The following is a 24,627-nucleotide window of genomic DNA, read 5'->3' as shown; positions in this document are numbered from 1 at the left end:
TATTGTCATTATCACCAATAACATACAATTTTGGGGGAAACAAATAATGTATAATAATCAATTATTAGTATTGAATATTAACTCCATATCTACTTCAAAATCACATGATATTACTTTTCTTGGAGTTTTACTAGATCATAATCTTCGATGGGATGCACATATAGATTTCATAACAAAGAAATTCTCAAAATCAATTGGTATTATGTATAAATTAGAAGTTTAATGTACCATTGTCTATATCATTTACTGTATACAACTCTCTTATATTGCCATATTTGAGTTACTGTATAGGTGTATGGGGAAATTCAGCTTACGTAAACTTGACAATTTGTTTAAGTTAGAAAAGAAGGCCTTACGTATATGTACAGGTAGTGAATATAATGCCCACTCTGCTTTGTTTTCCGTTTAAAAACTTTAAATATATTTTTTTTTTATTCAGTTACCATATCGCATTGCTTGGCTTTCAGTATTTTTAAGATTTATTACCAAATAATATATCATCCATATTCTCAATTAACAATCAAATTCATTCCCATGAAACTAGACTCCATAGTTTATTTCATTTATGGAAAATGATATTTTGCCTGAGAGTAAGAAAAAGCCATACAAGTGTATATCCCCACCTACATGTACAAGGAACCATGGTTAAATAGTTTGTTTTGTATGACACACCCTCCTAATGAAGATGATCGCCTTTGCAGCTAAATTAATGAGACTAAAAACATACAGTGTGTCCCACAAAAAGGGAAACCTGTTTTCAGAGACAGATTTCACAATTATTAAATATGTTTTTACTATAACTTGAATATTTATGTTAAGAGTGGAATGCATGGCAGATCAAAAGCAATAAATATTGAGGCATATCAGGAATGATTTGCGCTGAAACTCATGTGTAAATCTGAATCCATTTTCATTTCAGGGATAAGAGAGAGAAACCTAACAATTAAGGTATACAAAAGAAATGCTAATGAGCAAATCATCGAATAAGCACGTTGTTCGGACCACAAACCATTCTTGATCAACTTTTTTTGTGCAACCTGATTTTGACATTAAAATTTCAAACTTGTCTTGCTCATTAATGTGTGAAGTGTTAGTCTCATATTAGGGTATCAAAATATAGATATATAATTGAATTGCATGATGATGTAAATGAAATATCATAATTCATTTTCGTTTGAAGAAAAAAGATATGGGAATCCCAGTTTCCTTTATTCTGGGACGGACTGTATATTGGGATACAATAGTTTATGCAATATAAGTATGTTTTTCTACCTTGTTGAAAACCTTAAAAGGATAAATGATGATGATTGAAGCACAATCTTTTACATGGCTTCACGTACATGATATAAAGATTTGTAATGTCATGACCTATGTTATGATTTTCTCTGGACAAAACCAAAGTATTCCCATTTAATAATAGCATTTATTTTTTGATGATTTTTCATTTTTGGGGAAATGGTTTCTAAAGAATACAGCCATGAGATGGCAAAACTAAGTATTCTTATCAATTGATTTTAACCCTAACACCATTAGGCAAAACAAGGATTGATTCAAATTACTCTCAAATTAAGATTGATCTTCTAAGTCTCTCAATTGATAGAAATCACCCTAGGATTAAGATTAATTTTCTTTAAAGAGTCAAATTCATCTCAAATTGAGAGTTATCTCCAGTTTCTCAACTGATTTAAAAAAATTGCAAATTAAGATTGAATTTGAGTCTCTCAATAACTTAAAAACCAGGAGCTTTAGACTGATCGTAAGTCTACAACTCATTCAAAATCACTCTCAAATCAAGACAGATCTTAGGTTTATCCAGTAATTCAAAGTACATGTAAACTCAAATTAAAATTGATCATGTGTTTGCATGGTTAGTATAGTGGCAACCTATCATCTGTATATTTAGTAATCAGTTAAGATTGAAATGTCATAAGCTGTGGCTGTCTTAACCTTAAATTTGATTTCCTTTGATACCGTGTGAACACGACTCAAACATGATTTACGTGCAGGCAAAGGAATGCCTACCTTCTGTCTCTTTTTAAGTGAAGAATCTGTTAAGGTGTGATTTGTATTTAAGAAAATAGTTAGATGCACACGTCTAAAGAAGTTATTTTAAAACCACACCTCTCTCGCAGTAAGTGATGTTATTATAGGTTACGTAAATTGACCTTTAGGAATTGGCCATTTTGCTGCATTTTTATTAGAAAACTAGAGATGCTCGGCGGGTCGCGCGGCCGAGCACATGTATCCCCCGAACCCACCGCGTCATCCGTCATTGCGAGATAGGCGGCTTCGCTATACCGTACTCAACGTTCATGCCAAATTTGAAGATGATCTGAGAAGAAATGCAGCTGCGCACGCGGCGCGACGAGGCCAAATCCATAGTATCCGAACTCTGTTCGGGGGATACAATTATCTTGATGACGATGAATTTAGCAGTATCAGAGCTACATGTACCACTAATGCCATAACTAGCAACTTCACGCAATAGTCGTCCTTCTTATGTGGTGTTTGGACATCTTTCAAAATTATTCTATTTCCTTTAATGTAATTTTCCGACTGCTGGGAAACTCTGACCTACATGTACATGTAGTATGCAGATTCTTGGTGATTATTTTTACAGCCAGATTATAGCTGCTTTTCAACAACATTGTGTATTTTTTCCTGATTTTTATCGGGTCCAACTCCGAACCAAGCTTGAGAAATGTAGTAACCGTCTATGATTTGGAATTCAGCTTTGTACACTCTTCGGGACTGTGAGACCGACGTCATCCGAGATCGTCCTACACGTCACCTGGGTAATTATCAGCCATTGAAGAACTCCCAAAGATATACAAGCCACTTTGATGTCGTCATTGAATTCGCGAAGATACTTTGTAACATCTCAATTCGTTTTGGTATACATGTAGGTCTATATCAATTATAGTTAACATTTAATAAACCATACTCATATTCTTTTATACAATTTAAACTACATTACAACACTTCCTGCAATTTGATTTCTATGTCATAAAATCATATTGTGCTGCAATATTTGGAATACAATGGTCAATATCTTTCAAAAAAAGTTTGTTCAAAAGCCTCATAGATCCGGCCGTGGGCCAGAGTTGTTCATACGATATATTCATAATCACTGAACCAAAGGAACTTGTTTTTTCTTGTACTTGTTTATCCTGCCACATCGTATGTGTCTTTTGAAAAGTTAGGGATTCTGAGTCGCTGCGATTGATCAATTGTGGATCGACTATTTGAGTAAATTTGATTGTGGATTGACTATTTGATTGATTGATCGTCTTTATTTCTTGGTTATTACACATTCATACTTAATTAATTTAGAAATCTCAGATCCGTCCCCAAAAAGTTATCAACTGATTGGAATAACTCTCAAATTTAGATTGACAATTAACCTCTACTGACTTGAACCATATTCAAATTAAGACTGCTCTAAAGTTTCTTCAGTAATTCATATTACTCTCAAATCAAGAATGATCTAAACGTTTCTCAAATGATTGAAAGCACCCTCAAATCCAAGTCTTCAAATACGTATAAGGCACTGAATAATACATTACTATTTTCTTTCAATATTATAGAGCTTCCTTTGAGTAACCCAATTACTTTATTAGCTAGATTTGGTAAATTTGTAAAGTATAAGCAGACTGATCCAACATTTTGGAGACGTAGCCCAAAATAAAATCAATATCTTTATGCTCCTTATGATGTCAAAATATGCAAATAGCACAAATGATATTAGAGCATTTTGTTGTTATAGATTGCATTATTATATAGATAATTAGATATAGGGGAACTCCACAAAAATGTCATGGTACCATTCCGTCACTAATATCAATGCAATACTTCATTTTGAAACCTTCATATTACTCTTTGTATACGACACTAACAAAAGAATTAAATAAATCATCCATTCAAACTTACAGAAAAATAAAGCTGAAATAAAGTTGTTCCTGTAGTCAGTAGACCCTTTTCCATGAGAAAATCTTTAAACTCAAGGTTAATTATGACCAAAGTCAGATTTAGATTGGGTGCATTTTCAACTTTGTGAAATCATGGAATCTACAAAGCTGAAAAAAAATCACACTGCAAATGACCAATACAGACAAGCACATGTGGGACATGGTACTCTTGTTGCTTGAAAAAAGACCTGGCCAGAATGTTGTGCTCATTTTGCTCATATCTCAGCAATTCCAGATTCAGCAATAAGCAATCTACGAGAATCATATGGCACACATTTGAAATATTTACATAGATTCTATTAGATTATGCTGGAACTCATTTTGAGATCATTACCACAAGTTGCATTTAATTTAAATTCCACCCGTCAAGGTCATCTTGTGTAATCTGTTGCTTATATTTCTCTGGATCTAAACCTCTAATTTCTCTTGGTCATTCAACATTCTTTATTCAATCATAGAAGGCTTGGAAGTGAATTGATTTTCAAATACCGCCCTCTGTGACTGTAAGACGCATAGGCTATATCATAAATTAAAGGACACGTCCACCCCAGCAAAAAGTTGATTTGAATAAAAAGAGAAAAATCCAACAAGCATAACACTGAAAATTTCATCAAAATCGGATGTAAAATAAGAAAGTTATGACATTTAAAGTTTTGCTTAATTTCACATAATAGTTATATGCACATCCCTGTCGGTATGCAAATGAGGGAACTGATGACATCACTCACTCACTCACTTTTTCTTTTGTATTTTATTATAAGAAATATAAAATATTTTTATTTTCTCCTCATTGTCCTGTGAAACAAAGTTTTATTTCTCACTGAACATGTGGAATTACCATTGTTTAACATTAAATGGTTCAGTCAAGTTGGTCCTTATTGTCAAATCTGTAAAAATTGAAATATTGTATAATTTCAACAATAAAAAACAAAAGAAATAGTGAGTGAGGGACATAATCGATTCTCTCATTTGCATGTGACTAAATTGTGCACATAACTATTTTGTGAAATATAAGCGAAACTTTAAAATGTCACAACTTTCTTATTTTACCTCCGATTTTGATGAGATTTTCAGCAGTATGCTTTTCTGATTTTTCTCTTTTGATTCAAATCAACAGTTTTATGAGGTGAACTTGACCTTCAATGATGAGTTTCATGACTTTGTCAGAGGAAGGACTTTGTAGGGATTCAAGATTCCTTTGGGGTCAAGCAAACCCTTCATCCCTTGCATGATATGAACTGCTTCAGCCGTCTTGGACAGCCCTATGTAATTCCTCTTCAGGAATCCCAACCCATGCTCCGCACTTACGCTTCCCCTCCGTTCCGACGTCCACTCGTAAACAAACGGTTCCAGGAGCGCGTGGACGTTGGCGTCGTACTCGGGCGTGACGGCGTTCAAGTGGAGGTTTTCGTCCCCGACATGACCGTAACCGACCACCGTGGCGTTGGTGCCGTCGAGGCGATGGCGGGTTTCCTCGACTAGTCGGTAGAAGTCGTTGATAGGGACGGTTAGGTCGTACTTGAAGCACCATCCCAACTTAAGCAAGCCTTCTGCGACACGTTCACGCAAGCTCCACAGCGCCTGTAGGATACGAGCGATGAATTCATAGACTTTAATCACCGAAGAGGTTCATCCCATGGCGTGATAACATGAAAATTTGAACTTAATGAACTTATTGGAAGAAATATATAGCTAAAGAGAGCAAATAAGCCACAAAATAATGCTGTGCAAGTTTCATGCACTTTCACGACTTTTTTTGCTTTATAAACAATTGAATTCATCAGCTTTAGAACGTGTTCTACAGTACTATTCACTGGCTAGCATCTTAATGAAGCTATCTTATGTTTGCCGATCATGATTACATGCATTCACATGCTGAAATCATTTGCACGAAGAAAGGTTTAGTTTATTTTCTTCCTGAACACGAATTCCAATATTAAGAAATGACTTGCACAGAAAAATATCAATGGCAAAGTTTAATGCTTAAATGGACAAATAACCTTAAGTTCTAGACCTATATTTTGAGATTTATTTGTTTAACTCTTATTTGTTCATGGCTGCTAATGTCAGGCAAAATAAAGTTACATACAACTTACATGCAAAATATAGGTAAAAAGGGTAAAAGATGAGCCAAATAAGCGGCAAATACACTGTTTCTATTAAAAAAAATATCTTGTAAAGCAATTTGAGCAGGAAATACCTGTATTATTTTTTGGAACCAATTAGTTTTAGAATTTAGAATTTGTAACCTGGAAAACTGACCGTGATCTTAGATACATCCGTAGCAACCGTGCCGTCAGAGACAAAGCCGGTGGACAAGGCATCTTCCAGGAATGTATTAAGTTTCTCTTCGTCATGAGTACTGTTTGATCCTGATGTCTCAATTAGCATATAGAATGGATGCTCGGAAACGGGATTGGTAAGACCAAGCTGATTAACAACCACCTGTAGAAGAGATTGACAAACAGACTGTAGTACTAATAGTTATAGTAGTTGTAGAAGCAGTAGTAGTAGTAGTAGTAGTAGTAGCAGCAGCAGCAGTAGCAGTAGCAGTAGCAGTAGCAGTAGTAGTAGTAGTAGTAGTAGTAGTAGTAGTAGTAGTAGTAGCAGCAGCAGCAGCAGCAGCAGCAGTAGTAGTAGAAGATCAGGAGATATTGACAAATCAATGTTTTGAAACCATCATTATATGACTGGTACCACAACTCATTACGACAAACCCCCGTTTGGAGAAAGACCGCAGTTCAGATTGCAAACTGCAGTATTATACCCCATTTTCCATTTGGATCTCCCAAAAATCATTTCCAAGCCCTTATCAACCGTGCTTGGCCAGGTAATCCCGGGGTAATCCCCGCTGTCTCAATTTCACCTCCACAGGCCAGTATATGAGCGTTGAGCAAAGGACGAAAAGATAAACAACAGCTGTGCTATTACGTAAGACTTCTCTGCCTGTAGTAGGACCTTCGGAATGAAATTATTGTATTCGATATTTAATCACGTTTTCAAAGGCATATTGTATTCAGTAATCCAATGTTAGTCCATTTTCAATTTCCAACGAAAAAAAAATCGACCTCGAAATAAGGAAAGTAAGCGAATAAAAATGACGGCATGCTTTGCAGGGACTGCGCTCAGCGCTGCGCATGCATCCCATCGTGTGTGGCCCCGGCCCCCTGCTGTGACTGTATATGCCGGGCTGTTGTGTTATCTTCGGACCGACGTCAAGAAACAGGTGTTTGATACATGTACTTAAATTGCTTGCTTGGGGCAGTTAGGGTTTGTCGTACTTGGAGGAGAGAATTGATGAGAAGGGAAACTGGGGCATAGTGTTCTCAAATGGAGGTTTTCGTCATGTTTTAAAGTGTAAAGCTAAACTTATATGCAGTTGCAGCATATAATGATTCCATGCCTGTCTTTGAAATAAATAGTAGTATAGTAGTAGTAGTTGTAGTAGTAATACAGAATGGATGCTCAGAAATAGCACCTGATTACTGATTAACATGAGATCAGGAGATATTGACAATTCAATGTTTGAATCCATCAAAATATGATTGGTACCACAACAGTGTAAAGGTAAACTTATATACATGTACATGTAGTTGCAGCAAATAATGATTCCATACATGTCTTTGAAATAAAGGCTTTTTATCACCATATTATCGTCATACATTTAGATTGTGTTCAATTAATACATAAAATGAACTTTGCAACATCATGAAATCTCAGCTGAAATGACTATACTGAAATTGCCAACACAAATAAGCACATGTGGGACAGCGTTGTATTATTGCACGGAAAAGGACTGGACATCTAGTTGGAATGTCATGCTTAGTTGGAATGCCATGTTTATTTTGCTATGTCTCTGCAATTACACAGGATCATTTGGCACGTACACTTCATATTCATTCATACACCCTGTACAAACACAATTGGGTGGTCATTTTGTTCAAACTCAATTTAAGTTCACTACCACAATGCCATTGATTGTGGATTACTGCCCTCTGTAGGGCAGAGTTACATACATGTATATGTGTCTGTATTTTGTAAGTTATGTATAAAGTGATTAAAGAAATCTACATAAGGGCGGCCACGGGTTGAGGCTGAGGGGCGAGGCTGAGGGTGCAACTTCTGTTGGGGGAAGCCATGCCTGAGGCTACAGCAACTGCGAGAGGTACGAACTATATAGACTGACTATGAGAAAAGATTACCTAACTGTATCACAACTTAGTTATTGCCGCTATAGAGAACATATGAAAATAAAACTAACTCTGAAAGAAGGCGATCTGTTCCTACCAAAGAAAGCTTTTACATGTATCTATGTTGTACTTCACAAAAAAGGAATCAACAACTAGCACATCAATGATGTGGAGCTCATCCGGCATCTCGCAATGAAATTAAACACAAATTTAATTTCAGCCCAGTTGACACTGCAGTGAATTATAGTGGTGACATAAATTGAGGATATAGAATTGAAATTGATGAAGAAATGACATAGCATTTTTGTGATCTATGATTTAATTTTATATAAAGTAAGCATAATTTTCTAGACAAAATTTATAAACTCTGTGTAGAACCTTGGTAAACCTCATGTACATGTAGCTCTCAGATAGAACAAAAATAATCAAAATCAATCAACTTTATTTTTTGTGAGTTTTGAAAATATACATGTATATGATAAATTAGCATATTTTACTGAGTTTCTAAATTCTGTGTTGAAAGTTTGTATCACCATCTCGAGCTATCATATGAAGCAAACAAAATTGAAATTGATCAACAAATGAAGAAGAAAAAACATTTTTTGTGATTTATGAATAAATTAGCATAAATAATTTTCTACTGAAAATTTCAAAATTCTGTGTGGAAGTTTGGTGAACCTCATCAGGTTCTACCAGATGGAAGAAAAAAATCAAAATTGATCAACAATTAAAGAAGAAGCATTTTATGTAAATTTTTAAAAATACGCAAAATTAGCATATTTAATGAGTTCCAATATTCTGTGTAGAATTTTTGAATCCCCCACCTAATGCTATCATATAGAGCAAACAGAATTGAAATCAGACTTGAAATGACGAAGAAGAAGCATTTTGAAATTCAGTCAACAAATACATGTATAGAGGAGGCATTTTCTGTGATTTATGAATTTCGCATAAATTAGCATGAATAATTTTCTACTCCAAATTTAAAAATTCTGTGTAGAAGTTTGGTGAACCTCATGAAGCTCTACCAGATGGAAGAAAAAAAATCAAAATCGGTCAACAAAATGATAAAGAAGAAGCATTTTATGTGAATTTTTAAAAATATGCATAAATTAATTTCGCATAAATTAGTATAAAAATTGTTCGAGTCAAAATTTCAAAATTCTGTGTAGAAGTTTGGTGAACCTCATGAAGCTCTACCAGATGGAAGCAAAAAATTCAAAATCGGTCAACAAATGAAGCATTTTTTGTGAATTGTGTAAAATGCGCATAAATTAGCATATTTAATGAGTTTCAAAATTCTGTGTAGAAGTTTTGAATCCCCTACCTAGTGCTATCATATAAAGCAAACAGAATTGAAATCGGACTTGAAATAGCGAAACAGAAGCACTTTGAAATTGTGGACGGACGACAGACGACGGAATACGGACGCCACGCCACGGCATAAGCTAATCTGGCCCTTCGGGCCGAATGAGCTAAAAACACTGGCATAGTCTATGGAGATTTTATCTACAGTTTAAAGTTGCTTTATAATTTGGCAGATTAAGCCCCAAGTTTTTAAAAGCTGGAATATGTGAAAGACATCTTACTGAGGTGTATTTCAACTATAATCATACACAACAATTTTTGTTATTGTATATAGATTTTTACCTCATCTGTAATTGGTGATAATATTCCTTTTTAATCCAAATTTCAAAGAAGGTTAACAAGATTGGATGTCACAATTCAAAAACCTTACATGTGAATTTTGGCTGAGTGTCGCAATATTCGCATTTGGCCTTTTCCCTGAACTGTTTTTTTTTATTTGAAGTCCTGTGGATTTTTATCTTGTGCACCTGCGCTCTTTTTTGCTTGCTTTATAATTGTTTTTGCATATTTTCAATACGTGATTTGTTACACAAAATCATAAAAACCCAATAAAAACTTTTTAGAAAAAGTTATGTCCGACTGATTGACTGGGAGAATTTGCAAATGCCATCATCAACATGCAATGACAGGGTTCATCCCAATGCTGCCACCACACCATGAAGTGATTTGACAGTATAACAATTAATGGGGTTTTGACTCAATTTTGATAACATTGTTACCTCTCGCATTGCAGATGGCCAAAAGGGCCGAACACAAATATAACTCTGCCCGACAGAGGGCAGTAACCCACAATGGCGCAAAATGAATTCAACTTAAGAGTGAGTCTTTTTTTGTTTACCTGCATTGACGCATGATCCATGATCTCACAAGCCGATAAGATCTCACTCAAATTCTTCTTACTCTCCTTGAAAGTCCTCTTTACATTCTCAAAATCCGTCACACCTAATTGAAAAATAAAGATTTAGAAAGTTTAAAAGTACTACAAGTTCTGATTCTCGCCTTGTAATCAGAGGGTCGTGTGTTCGAATCCCACCATGGCATAGCGTGCTTTGGCAAGGCATCAATCCACAACTTGCCACTCTCCACCCAGGTGTTAAATGGGCACCCGGTAGGATGTGAAAGCTTATGTAGTATGTCTGGTAATTGAGTATTGGAACTCTTGTTGGAATTCTCATCAAGGGAGTGGAGAAGGTGCATACATTGTATGGGGGCATGCAAGGATCTGATGACCAGGGTAACAATATATATGTGAAGCGCTTACAGACGTCTTTCCGATGTGTTAAGCACTATATAAATGCGGAATATTATTATTATTATTATACAGGGAACTAGAATTATTAACTCATTGAGTGCTTCGTGCATGCTACGTATCCTACTATAACATGCCACACTCGTGCTCGCACGCCTACTATTGATTGCTTTGTGCTTGCATTGTTTCCTACCCTCGCCTGCTTCATACATGACTGCGCACATTCGGAATTACAATCATTGTTACGCCGTTTTGCATTGTATTGCGCATCGCATGCACGCCGTAATTAGCACTATTGTGTGCAGTGCGAACTCTGCTTTCTGACAGATCAACTTACTCACGCGGTTTACATTCGACTTTTTCGATATGGCTCCGCCTCCGAGAGGGAAGAGACCTAGGTTTTTTTATCCTGATGAGGTTTGTGAGATGGTTATTATACTTCATACAACTCATATTTTAGCGGTAAAGATAATAACCAATCCATATAATGAGGACACCATTATAAGGGGTATGAAATTTCCTACAACTTTACTACACAATATTTTGTGGATAAACTAATCGTTAGAGAGTTACAAGCATTTGTAATCATGACTATTGAAAGGAGTGAATACGAATCGCGATCCCAAAATCAATGTGGCACAGAGGGGTTTTGTGGCTGGCACAGGGGATTAGCATCGGATTAGCACTGTGGCGTTGGGTTAGTAGTGTGTATGGCATGTTAATTAAGAGTTAACGTATTCAAGAAATCATCATAACACCCACTTCCGAGAAGCACCCGAAGTCCTATTTGATCAATGATGTATCATGGAATGCCAGATGAAAAAATCCCTACAATCTGATTGGTTGTCTGTCTGGTGGTCAGAGAGACTGGAGCGCAGTCTTCACCCCAGACATGGTATATATTGTTACGCATACATTCGTAATTCCAAAGGTTCGGATATTCCGAAGGTTCGTTATTCCGAAGGTTCGTATTTCCGAAGGTTCGTAATTCCGAAGGTTCGTTAGTCCGAAAACGAAATGAGGTTCGTAATTCCGAAGGTTCGTTAGTCCGAAAACAAAGTGAGGTTCGTAATTCCGAAGGTTCGTTAATCCGAAAACGAAAAGAGGTTCGTAATTCCAAGGTTCGTTAGTCCGAAAACTAATGATTAACGAACCTTATTTCGTTTTCGGACTAACGAACCTTCGGAACAACGAACCTTATTTCGTTTTCGGATTAACGAACCTTCGGAACAACGAACCTTATGTCGTTTTCGGATTGACGAACCTTCGGAACATCGAACCTTATTTCGTTTTCGGATTAACGAATATCGAGGTATAGGCAATTTGCGTGTTTCAGAATTACGAACCGTCGGAATAAAGAACCTTCGGAATTATGAACCTTCGGAATTACGAAGTGTAACCATATTGTTATATCAAGTGCCAAATTATGGGTCTGCATGAGCTTGAAGACTACTATCTTACTGTGATCATCGTTGGCAATGCTAGCAGCATGGCCTTTAAATGATCTCTGAGTGAAAATCATAATAAATCTTCACACAGGACTGTTTCACCATCAATTTCTGTCTGCGAAACCCTCTTCAATGACAATAAAGATGGCCTCGAGTTATTTATATGACTCTGTAGAGAAACTCAACATAGAGGGCAGTATATAGGGTAAATTCTCTCAATACTACACATAATCCACTATGCTTGATATTATACAATTATATCAAATATATCATGCTTTGAAAAAGTATTGTGAGGAATTATTGATTTATCCAAGGTCAAGCCCCCCCCCCCCATACAGTACCTGTAATAACATGAAATAATTTTGGAAAATCCAAATTAAAATTCTATAACTTAGCCAAGAAATGCTAAGGATTTTGACACAATCACAGGATCTAAAACTGACATCTCAAGACTCAAAGGGGGGGGGGGGGTGTAGGGAAGTGATTTGACCCCCACGCCACAGGACAGCCAAAAAAAAAAGGTCTGGGGACCGTTTCATACAGCTGTTTGTAAGTTAAGAGCGACTTTAAGAACGACTGGTGAATCTTTCTCAAGCGCTAAACCAACGCCAATGGTGTACACCATTTACCATTAGGATCACCAGTTCTTCTTAAAGTCCCTCTTAACTTACGAACAGCTTTATGAAACACCCACCAGGGGCCCCGTTTCATTAAGCTGTTCGTAAGTTACAAATGACTTTACGCATGACTGGTGACCCTTTCTTGTGCTATATGACATATCCCTATGTAGCTGACTTATGGATAAGAACGTGTTCCAGTCGTTCGTAAAAATGTGCGTACCGGTAACTTTACGAACAGCTTTATGAAACACCCACCTGGCCTGGTGAATATAGGCCCCTGATCTCTACTATTACCAGAATATGATGACACCAATTTCACTCACCTAGAAAAGCTAGGTTGACTGCTTTAGGTCTCTGAGGGCACTTGATAGCCACACCGGTTACAATCCCCAACGTTCCCTCAGAGCCAATGAACAACTGCTTCAGATCATAGCCTGTATTGTCTTTACTTAGTGACGTCAAGCAGTCCATGATCCTACCATCTGCAAGCACCTGGAAATACATGCGATGGAAGAAATTACAGCTAATAACAAGGACATGTACTGTGGTTTCAGACGAGTACAGAATGCATCATTTGAATGATGAATTGTACTGCTGAACTGTAATGACGCTAGAAATATCTTCCTTTCACACGGCTGAGAGGGGCTTCGCAAATTCTACAGTTTTCCGGTTCGCACAGGTAACAGGAGGTGTGGCTTCTTCTGGGTACCCCATCAATCACTCGTGCATAACCAACGGAGCAGAAAATAGCATGTTTTTCTGCAGAAGTGATTGAAAGGTCATCGAAAGCTCTGCCCCTTGGAATTATGTTTTGGAGGTCAAAGCATTCACACAGCTGTTTCACTCCGTCATTCTCGAATATCGTCGCAAGATGCAAGTGCGCCACCCGAAAACCATTAATAAGTCACCCAAAATGAATATTGAGATTTTCATTGAGTTTGCACAAGCATATCCTAAGCTTTAAAATGATATATAAATAGTCAAAATTGATCAACAATAACCCATACAAGTACTGGAGTGAATGTAATAAAAAAAAAAACTAATGACTTCAAAAATTAAGGAGAAACAATGTTTCAAATTTGGGGTTCATTCAAGCATGAGATATGCACACTGCAATCTTAGTGGAACTTCCAAGCAGTCTCTGAAAAAACTTGTGTCAAAGAAACTCTTCGATTTAACTTTAGAACTTGAAATTTTGACAGTATGAAGACGATGAATTACTCTCTTTCAAAGAGCTTATTTTCAAATTTTTGCCTTTTAACCCTATCTTAACTGGGCTATTTCGGACAAGTTTATACTGGGGGGGAGGTCAATTTGACCCCCCTTCAGATTTCGGCCGCTAATTGCGTGATTGCCCCGAACATTTGCACGCGCGTAGAGCCAAATGTAAACTACAAGACTGTATAGTAAAATTTTCAAAAAATTAATTGTTTTTATTTTTTCATTAATTAATTATGCAAATAAGCGTATGAAATTTGCCCTAAATTTGATTTTTTTTTGTCTTTTGCCTTTAATTCAATTTATATAGCTAGTAGAATGCTAATTTTTGGTGGGAGTATCAATTATTACATTTCTAACAAATATCTACAAGAAAAATTGCAAAAACATAATTAATTTCTTATGTATTTTATTGTTTTTTAAATTCTTATGTATTTCTGTGTTTTTTCAAACCATTTAAACCAACAAAAGTAAAATAATCATACATTTATGATTTTTGGTTGAAAAACACAATTTGTATTGACTTTGTACACGGAATCACGCAATCAAGCAATTTCGGGTCTGACATGCACTTACAAAATGCTGCGTAATTTCAGAACCGCGTTCCTGGGCGTCACAAATTTGGTCTCAAAAGATGCGCAAGACTTGAAAGTAAAAAGTCTGTGAGCGGCGCGGTCAAAATATTTCGCGCGACGCCGTAGTGACGAAATTTGTTGAGGGGGGGTCAAATTGACCCCCCCCAGTTTATTAAAGGGGTAAAGACCAAATTACTATTTTGGCTATTTACAGAGAACCTTCCCTGGCAACTTACTGTTGGTTTGGGGGTGGCTGGTTACATAAACACTTGGGTGGTCATTTTACTGTATACTCTTTGAAATCATGTTTAGATTGTTAACACAATCGGTATTTATGCTCGAGTTCCCATTATCTTTATTTCCTCATCAACAACCTCATTACAATAACCATTATTATCTTTAAGGTTTTCAACATTGTTATCATCATCATCAAAATCATCCTCATCCCTGTATTATACTTTTTTTTAATACTTTTTTTTTAATTCATTAAAAAAAATCTTTATTACAGGCGTGATATTTCATTTGGCACTTACAGACCAGGCAAGCATATATAGGAATGACTTTCTTCTTTCTAGCTCTTGATTTAGATTATGAATAAGCACAGAACCAATAAATGCCAGAGGACAGGAGGGAAGAGGAGAGAGAGAGAGGGGGGGTGGGGGCATGAAGGGGAGGAGTCATAAGAAATGCATGCAGCAAAACAACTACTTACTGCTTCAATACCCAAGACTGTACCATGCAGAGATCCGTATCTTAACAAGCGAAGCCCTCCAGCGTTGGTTGAAACATTGCCGCCAATGCAGCAGCTGCCCTTGGCACCCAGGTCTAGGGGCATGACGAGGCCTTTCTCACTGACGGCTTCATCAAGCTTCTCCAGGACGCACCCAGCCTGAGCTACCAAAACACCTGTCAGATCAGGTGAAGATAAGCATGGGGACAAGCACTGGTTAACCAATGGTCGCAGAATCAATGGACAAAATCATGTTAGCCCTGGAATATTCTGGCCAAACAATGCATTGGGAGGTCTAGCTATTGTGCATGAACATAAGTTTGACAACTCCCCCCCCCCCCCAAAAAAAAAAAGGGGGGGGGGAAACATCAACAATAGTCAGCGACAGTCTTGCTGCATTATATTTGTTATATATACATGTATAGGACTGGACAGAAAAATTACATGGAAAGCATAAACCAATTAAAAAACACTGGTAATTTGCAGAAAAGAAAACTGAAAAAGTATTGAATTCACTTCTTAAAGGAGAATGAAACCTTTGGAACAAGATAGCTTCAAGTGTAAAAACAGAAAAATCAAAGAAACAGATCAACGAAAGTTTGAGAAAAATATGAGAAAGTTATGAGCATTTGAACATTGCGATCACTAATGCTATGGAGATCCTCCCATTGGCAGTGCGACAAAGATGTGTGATGTCACTTGTGAATAACTCTCCCCATTACTTTAGTATATATTTCACTTAAACTGCCTCTTTTATCACATCTATCAGTAGATCATGTGTTCTCTCTATAGGAGAGCATGTAATACAGATTTTTAAAGAACACATGGATGAAGAGTTGTATCATCTTAAGAAAAGCAAAAAGAGACATTTTGGGGGTATTTTATAGTCGATCAAAGGGAAAGTTGTTCATATGTGACATCACACATCCTTGTCGCATTGCCAATAGGAGGATCTCCATAGCATTAGTGATTGAAATATTCAAATGCTCATAACTTTCTCATTATTTGTCAGATTTTTCTCAAACTTTCTTTGTTTTTATCCTTTGATTTTTCTGTTTCAACACAAGCCAAATTGTTCCAAAGGTTTAATTTCCCTTTAAGCACAAAGTTTATTAACAAATAAAGAAAGAAATAGCATGCAAGTTTGATCTTTTCACCTGAGGTATCATCAATACTGATGACTTGGTTCATGAGAGTTGTAGATATGATGATCTCGTCAAACAAAGGAATGCTGCCCCCAACGAGACCGGTGTTACCACTCTGTGGTACAACTGCTAGGTTTCTTGAATGACAGTAGGAAAGAATCTGGGATACCTCATCTGTTGTCTTCGGCCTTAGTAAAAGACGACTTGAACCTACGTAAAAGAATAAAGAAATAACAATATTTGAGTCACAATAGCAAAGAAACACAGACATTCCGTTTTCTAGGGTCTATACCTACAGAAAAGAACAAAACAATGTTAATAAAATTAAAGGTTTCTTGAGTGACAAAGGGAAAGAATCTGGGAAACAGGTTACACTTCGTAATTCCGAAGGTTCGTAATTCCGAAGGTTCTTTATTCCGAAGGTTCGTAATTCCGAAATACGTAAATTGCCTATACCTTGATGTTCGTTAATCCGAAAACGTAAAAGGGTTCGTTAATCCGAACATTTGTGGCGTTATTCCGAAGGTTCGTTATTCTGAAGGTTCGATAATCCGAAAACGAAATAAGGTTTGTTGTTTCCGAAGGTTCGTTAGTCCGAAAACGAAATAAGGCTCGTTAATCATTAGTTTTCGGACTAACGAACCTTCGGAATTACGAACCTCATTTCGTTTTCGAATTAACGAACCTTCGGAATTACGAACCTCATTTCGTTTTCGGACTAACGAACCTTCGGAATTACGAACCGTCGGAAATACGAACTTTCGGAATAACGAAGCTTCGGAATATCCGAACCTTCGGAATAACGAAGCTTCGGAATTACGAGTGTATGCGGGGAAACAGGTTCATCTTCAGTCTGAGGCAGAAGAAAACTTGTATCTAAACAGCAGAACAGAGCAGAACGAAACAATACTAATCAATAAAGCAATGAGGCTTTTTTTAGTGACAATGGCCCCTCATGTTGTATTGTCACTGTTGTCAGCACACTCGTCTCCATTATTTCACTTGAAATAAACCCAGAGCAGGCTTGATCAGAGTTAAGGTTCTTGCAGCAAGGCTATTTTCTTCCTCTTTTTACACATGCATACAACAGAGTAGGAAAATACATGACGGCGACAATGTGAGAAAAAAAACTAATTCCTAAAAAATGAAAAGTATTTCCTACCTGGTACTACACAGTCATATTGAAAGTGCCTCCAATAAAGCGGCGGGGAGGGGGTTGAATGAACCCCCCCCCCAACCCTCGACATTTACTACGACCATTCCGCCGCGCGAATTTTTACAACTTTTCACTTTGAAGTCTTGCACATCTTTTGAGACCAATTTCACGACGCCCGGGTATGCGGTTCAAAATTACGCAACATTACATAAGTGCAGGTCAGACCCAAAATTGCTCCAAAATGTAATTTTGTGTACAAAGTCACTGTAATTGTAAAATTGAATTTTCTCACCTTATTCATACAAATATGATTATTTTTACTTTCATCAGCTGAAATTAATTGATGATAGCATAATTATGCTTCAAAAAGGTTCTGCTATAAATTTGGCAAAAAACAAAGAAAAACAAAAGGTAAGAATTAACAGAGAAATACATAAGAAATTCATTTTCAAACCAGGATTTTTTTTTCATTTGTTATTGTTAACAATGGTATAAAGAATATTCAAATATTCACACCAAAACTCGGCACTCTATGAGCTTTTCATAGGGAATTAGAGCAAAAAGTATGGTTTACACATAAATATTATCATAATTAATTTAAAAATCTGATTTCAGAACAAGAGTGTTGCACTAAGGCTAGCACATAATACGCCCGCCTGTAACGCGGAAAATTGAGTTATTGGTCAAGCAAGAACAGTGGAAGGTGGCGACTTTACCTTTGACCTTCTGACCTCAAAATCAATTAGAATTGCTAAGATCTATGCTAGTATCATACACACCAAAGTTATCGCGTTTACAAGGACTTCAGAAAGGAAAGATGAAAAGTTAACGGACAGACACCCGAGCGTGATACCATAATACGTCCAGTCTAGGATGAGCGTACTATACAGCCTTGTAGATTACATTCCACACTTTTATCATGGCAATTTTCATGGCGTTTGCGGGGTAGGCAGCTGCGATCTCAAGGGGGGGTTGAATCAACCCCCCCCCAAAAAAAAAAAAAAAAAACACCCAAAAATCCTGGTCTGGTTACCTGGTCAGGGTTAAACATTTAAGAGCAATGTAGATAAAAATTCTATGCTCAAAGTCAAATTTAATGTACTGCGGGGAATAGAACCCAAGATTATTTCATGTGCTTGGCATTTTAGACCACTTGGCCAAAGCACCTCATGCATTGTCACAAAATTGAGGGAATAAAATGGCAACATAATTTAGACTGATGCTCCACCAGTGTACATGTCAATATAAATGAACCATGACCTTTGCACTTTGAACCGGATGCTCATCAAAACTTTTCAAATACAATGCCTACAGGCTACACAGATTTAACGCCATTAAATTTATAGTACTCTCACTGCAGTTATCCAAACGCTTGTCTAATTCGGCAACAGGGATATCAGCGCTTGGCAAATATTAACATTAAATTCATTTTATAGCATGCATAACCATAAAATATGACAAAGTTTTCTGGCTGATTAAAAACTACAGCAATGCAGCAAACAAATACCATGCCAGGAATATTTTTGCTTACCAAATTTGATTAGCATTTTTGGTCATAAGGGAAAAGCTCTCTTCTAGGTCATGTACAGTCTTATGTAAACATCTGTTACCAAAAACTTTTTTGTAGCTGTCTTTTAAAAATGTGGAGCAAGTTGAGATGCGATAACAGGAAAATAATTCCCAGCATACACTATGAGGTTGGTCAAAATTAAGGACAATGTGGTTTACACAAGCTCCTGAGGGGCAAACATGAAGCACTCAAAATATGTTTATGCCAGTGCCAAAGACTTCATGATTTCCCTAGTGGTTCTAAAGAATAGGTAATACATTTTTAAAAATAGCACCACTCTGCACTAAATATTATCAATTTATTGGCTTGATTAACACACAGTGGTCGCATTCTCACCCCCCCCCCCCCCTCCGGACAAGTTCTCCCTCTTTCCTTGTTCTCTTATTAAGATCATATTAAATCAGAAATTTGAGTGTAATTCCTTTGATTAAACACAGATTTGCAGTTGAAATTTGTGTGCAATTGCAACCCAACTTTCTTGCACTGCCCTTATACGCCTGATTTAAAGGATTAAGCTTCATTTTTAATTGAACATTAAAGGGATGGTCCAGGCTGAAATATTCATATCTTAAAGGTAAATTCCAGTTCTGGTAACGATCTCAAAATGACTTTTTACAGAATCTAATATAATGACCACCCAAGTGTCTGTTTGTATGAATAAAAAATATGTGCCAAAGGATTCTGGAAGAAATTGCTGAGAAATAAGCAAAATAAGCGCGGATTCGGTCACTTCCGTCGGGTCTTTATTCCAGCAATAATAATACACTGTCCCACGTGTGCCTATCTGTGTTGGCGATCTTCAGTGTGATCGTATTTCAGCTTAGATTTTATGATTTCACAAAGTTCAGTTTATGTAACTGTACCAGATCTAGATCCACGATGATATAGTCATACTTAACCTTGGTTTTACAGACTTTCTCACGAAATTAGTGTTTTACTGCAACTACTGTAATTTAGCTTTAATAAATAGAGTAAAATTCACACAGCAAAATGCTGAAAATTTGATCAAAAAAATCTGATAACAAATAACGAAGTTATTGAATTTTAAAGTTTATCAATATTTTGTGAAAACAGTTATATGCACATCATCATGAATATTCATTAGGTGGGCTGATGATGTCACATCCCCACTTTCCTTTTTCTTATGTTATTACATGAAATCATAAATGTTTCATTTTTTCATACGTGTATGTGAAAATGATGTGTCTCCATTATGATGAAATAAGTTGCGGCAATGAATAACTAATGCACTTAATCAATTCTCGCTACCCCAAATAGGAACAAAAATCTCATAATGCGCGAGACGAGATAATTTTCACTCCGTCGGGTCGTCATCACCACTTCCGGTTCAGAGTCATGCTCGCGCGAGGTTCGCGATACTGAGTTTTCCACCACGCTGAAATCGATGCCAATCAGCGTAATATGTACAGATTATAATACTTTTTATTTAATTTGGTCAGTTTTGATTCCATTTGAAAAAATATATTTCACATGAAAATAATTTTTATTCATGTTTTTATTTGGTTATAAAAAAGTAAACAAAAAATGAATATCTTAAAATCTGCATTTAGCGACCGGCCTGACATCACGAGACGCTAAATATGTACAGCATTCATTCCGTTCAATTTTTGTCGACCACAAAATGGATTAAAAAATCAGTTTCGGAACTTAAAAAAATCTTGACTGACAGAGGAATACCGTGCAATGGAAAGGGTCGGGCAGAATTAGTGACTTTAGCAGAAAAGGCCGTTAAACTGTATCGTGAAAGAGAGGGTTGTGATCACGAACTTTCCGAGCGAAAGCGACGTTGTGTTGTTGTGCATGACGGCACTGTTGATCTGAATGGCAAAACAGTGCATTGGACTTCCGAACAGGAAGTTGTAATACCAAAAAGCTATCCCATAATGCAATGCGCGTTACAGGGATTTTCCCGGATCTCGGCGAAATCGCTATTTGGGGTACGAGAATTGTCAGTTCTTGGTAGAAAAATTTTGAATAAACCAAATTTCATAAAATACAAAAGAACAAGTGGGGATATGACATCATCAGCCCACCTAATGAATATTCATAAAGACATGCCTAGAACTGTTTCACCGCAATAATGCAAATCTTTAAAATTCACTATGTTATTTGTTATCCGATTTTGATTAAATTTTCAGCATGTTCCTCTGTGAATTTTACTCTATTTATTAAGATATTAATATTTTCAGCCCGGACCATCCCTTTAACCCTAAAATGGCCGGGGGGGGGGGTTGAATCAACCCCCCCCCCTCTACATTTTCTGCGATCATTTCGCCGCGCGAAATTTTTTGACCGCGCCACTCGCAGAGTTTATACTTTTAAGTCTCGCACATCTTTTGAGACAAAATTTACGATGCCCGGGTACGCGGTTCCGAAATTACGGAACATTTTGTAAGTGCATGTCAGACCAAAAATTGTTCCAAAACGTGATTTTGTGTACAAAGTCAATGCAAATTGAGTTTTCTCATCTTATTCATAAAGATATGATTATTTTTACTTTAAACAGCTGAAAGCAATTGATTTTAGCATAATTATGCTTCAAAAAGGTTGTGCAATAAATCTGGTGAAAAAAATAAAGAAAAACAAAAGGTTGAAAAACAGAGAAATACATAAGAAATTCATAAAACAATAAAATACATAAGAAATTGATTTCCAAACCGAAGGTTTTTTCAATTGCCATTGTTAAGAATGCTACAAAGAATATTTTTACCAAAAATTAGCATTCTAGGAGCTTTATTTAGTGAATTAGAGCAAAAAGTATGATTTATGCATTAATTAGCATAATTAATTAATATAAAATAAAATCTCATTATTTTGGCAAATTTTACCATACAGCCTTGTAGATTACATCGCACACTACCAGCGTGCAAATTTTTGCGGCGCTCGCGCGATCGACGGTCGAGATCTCAGGGGGGGGGGTTGAATCAACCACCCCCCCCCCTCGGCCACAGAACAGCCAAAAAAGCCCGGCCTAGTTAGGGTTAATGTTCAATTGAAAATGAAGCTTAATCCCCCAAATCAAGCGTATAAGGGCAGTGCAAGAAAGTTGGGTTGCAATTGCACATAAATTTCAACTGCAAATCTGTGTTTAATCAAAGGAATTACACTCAAATTTCTGATTTAATATAATCTTAATAAGAGAACAAGGAAAGAGGGAGAACTTGTCAGGGGGGAGGGGGGGTGAGAATGCGACCACTGTGTGATAATCAAGCCAATAAATTGATAATATTTAGCGCAGAGTGGTGCTATTTTTAAAATGTTTTTTTTATATTTATTGTAATATAAATATTTTCAGCCTGGACCATCCCTTTAAGTTCTTGCAAAACCCCATTCCACACTTCCCTGACAAGGCCTACTAAAGAGTTGTTTCAGATGTTGTCACAGTGGAAGGCATTACAATGAAAAACCTGTGCAATAGACCATAAAACAATGATTTATGCTGCATTACTGAAGAGAACTTTATACTTTTGATAAAGTAAGTGTTAAGCGCTATATTCATAATTATTATTATTATCATGGTTTGATGCACAGGTATTTATTTCTATTTTTCCTCCAACATGTTTCTCACCTTTACATATCCTGAGCCAGTCTGTATTTGCTCCTTCCAACTCATCCTGATCAGTGATAATTCTACCATCAAGAAGATTGTCAAAGAAGGTAACATCAGCGTCAGTTAGCTGAGAGAACTTGCCCCTTGCTAGATCAGGAAACCTGTCTCTTGTCAAAGGAACGTCTGACGATGCACCACATAAATGGATGGATGAGGAAATTTGTCTTCTAACCTGATATGATGATCTATAGAAAGAAAGGAGAAAAAATCAGAGACTAAAAGTTCCCTGTTTCAGTAGCTTTTACAACATATGTTTTAAAATCCAATGGTGTTTCAGGTTGTGGATTAACTATTAGGCCCCGGATATATGTGCGTCCGAGTCGGGTCTGAAGCCGGCTCCGTTGCCAGCTCTGGGGCCACCTCCACACCTGTAATTTGAAGCCGCTTCAAGATCATTATCAATCGTTACACATGGTCAGAAGCCTGCAATTGTGTGTCCACACTCATGTCGCCTATACACATACATGTACGTCGAGCCGCCTCCTTGGCTGGCCTCGGTCCACTTTCGATGTAAGTGTAACATCCCCCTTAGACTGACATATCAATGCAGAGAATGCTTTTATTTTTTCCCCTGAAATAAGTTATAGGCCTATAATACATAACATGTATGTATGTAACTTATCAAAAGAACTGACAAATTTTGTGGCTAACTTGACTCGGATTACAAATGTGTAAATTATGACGTGCGGATCCAAGGACGGGGGGCAAAAGGTGCGGACAATACGACATATATCCCGTAAAATTTCAAAATTTATCGCGCATCCCGTAAAATGGGCAATCACTTGGGGGGGGGCTCATCACACTAAACGGAAGCTGAAATGTCCTTCATTTCGTACCGAGGACCCTTTTCTTTGCTTGTCAAATTTTTTCAGACGAATTCACACCCCATAAAAGTCCAACTCTGGATCAGTGCAACATTGATTAGCCTACTGCATGCAATTGTGTCCTGAAACTGTTTTTGGAGTGAGCATAGGGCCAAGACATGTGCTGGATACACTTTAAATAAATATAGAGTAGAGGGTCTAGATAACCTTGGACATATCTTACAGAATTACCTAGATCTAGATGATCTGTTGACATTGATATCTTGATGTGAAGTGGTACCATAATGTACTCTCAGTCTCAAGGTTCTATTCCTGGTGCAATGATGTGCTAATCGTCCTTCTGGATTTAATGATAGGAGGTTTCTCCTTGCACAGGATAAGATCCTTGTTACATTGGCTGGCAAATTCATGCTTCACCGGCTGGCTGAGCTGGAGAATTAAAGAAACAAAAAGTGCTATCTTTACTATACATAGATCTAGTTATATTTTATTTTTCTTGAAAGTAATACTAAACCATCATGTTTTGGAACTGGAAGAAAGAGCATGCTCTCACAGGACTGACAGAATACACACTTCTGACAGTCCTTTCTTATGTTTTAAGGACAAGTCCACCCAAACAAAAAGTTTATTTGAATAAAAAGAGAAAAATCCAACAAGCATAACACTGAAAATTTCATCAAAATCGGATGTAAAAAAAGAAAGTTATGACATTTTAAAGTTTCGCTTAATTTCACAAAACAGTTATATGCACATCCTGGTCGTTATGCAAAAGAGGAGACTGATGACGTCATCCACTCACTATGTCTTTTGTAGTTTATTATATGAAATACTCTAATTTTCTCCTCATTGTCAAGTGAAACCACCATAAATCCTCCCTGAACATATGGAATAAGCATTGTTTTATACTATATGGTTCAGTCATGTTGGTCCATATT

At 36.8% G+C, this 24,627-nt stretch overlaps 1 protein-coding gene across 2 annotated transcripts; it reads right to left on the bottom strand.

The window, feature by feature from the left end:
* Positions 1–200: 200 nt before the first annotated feature.
* On the bottom strand, positions 201–24,124 carry LOC129276490 (D-2-hydroxyglutarate dehydrogenase, mitochondrial-like). Of its 2 annotated transcripts, XR_010295652.1 has the most exons (9): positions 23,924–24,124; positions 22,827–23,053; positions 16,524–16,721; positions 15,349–15,542; positions 13,167–13,335; positions 10,365–10,468; positions 6,231–6,413; positions 4,225–5,549; positions 2,542–4,076 (listed from the first exon to the last, which is right to left on the bottom strand). XR_010295652.1 is itself a non-coding variant. In XM_064109222.1 (8 exons), exons 1-8 carry the CDS (start codon positions 24,100–24,102, stop codon positions 5,121–5,123), a joined length of 1,683 nt encoding a protein of 560 aa, XP_063965292.1. In that variant the 5' UTR covers positions 24,103–24,124; the 3' UTR covers positions 201–5,120. The 2 variants fall into 2 exon arrangements, 1 of the variants encoding a protein (XP_063965292.1); XM_064109222.1 differs by having other exon boundaries at positions 201–5,549.
* Positions 24,125–24,627: the final 503 nt, after the last annotated feature.

Source organism: Lytechinus pictus, chromosome 14 (assembly GCF_037042905.1).
Source record: "Lytechinus pictus isolate F3 Inbred chromosome 14, Lp3.0, whole genome shotgun sequence".
Lineage (NCBI taxonomy): Eukaryota > Metazoa > Echinodermata > Echinoidea > Temnopleuroida > Toxopneustidae > Lytechinus > Lytechinus pictus.
Note: the sequence above shows the minus strand (reverse complement) of the source record. Positions and strands in the feature narration are given on the sequence as shown.

Excerpts from the sequence above, each read along its gene's own strand:
- LOC129276490 (XM_064109222.1), bottom strand. The coding sequence starts at position 24,102 with ATGAATTTGCCAGCCAATGTAACAAGGATCTTATCCTGTGCAAGGAGA. Across the intron at positions 15,543-16,523 it reads CAGTATTGATGATACCTCAG|GTGTTTTGGTAGCTCAGGCT; the intron begins GTGAAAAGATCA and ends CTGATCTGACAG. Across the intron at positions 6,414-10,364 it reads TGGATCATGCGTCAATGCAG|GTGGTTGTTAATCAGCTTGG; the intron begins GTAAACAAAAAA and ends TCTCTTCTACAG.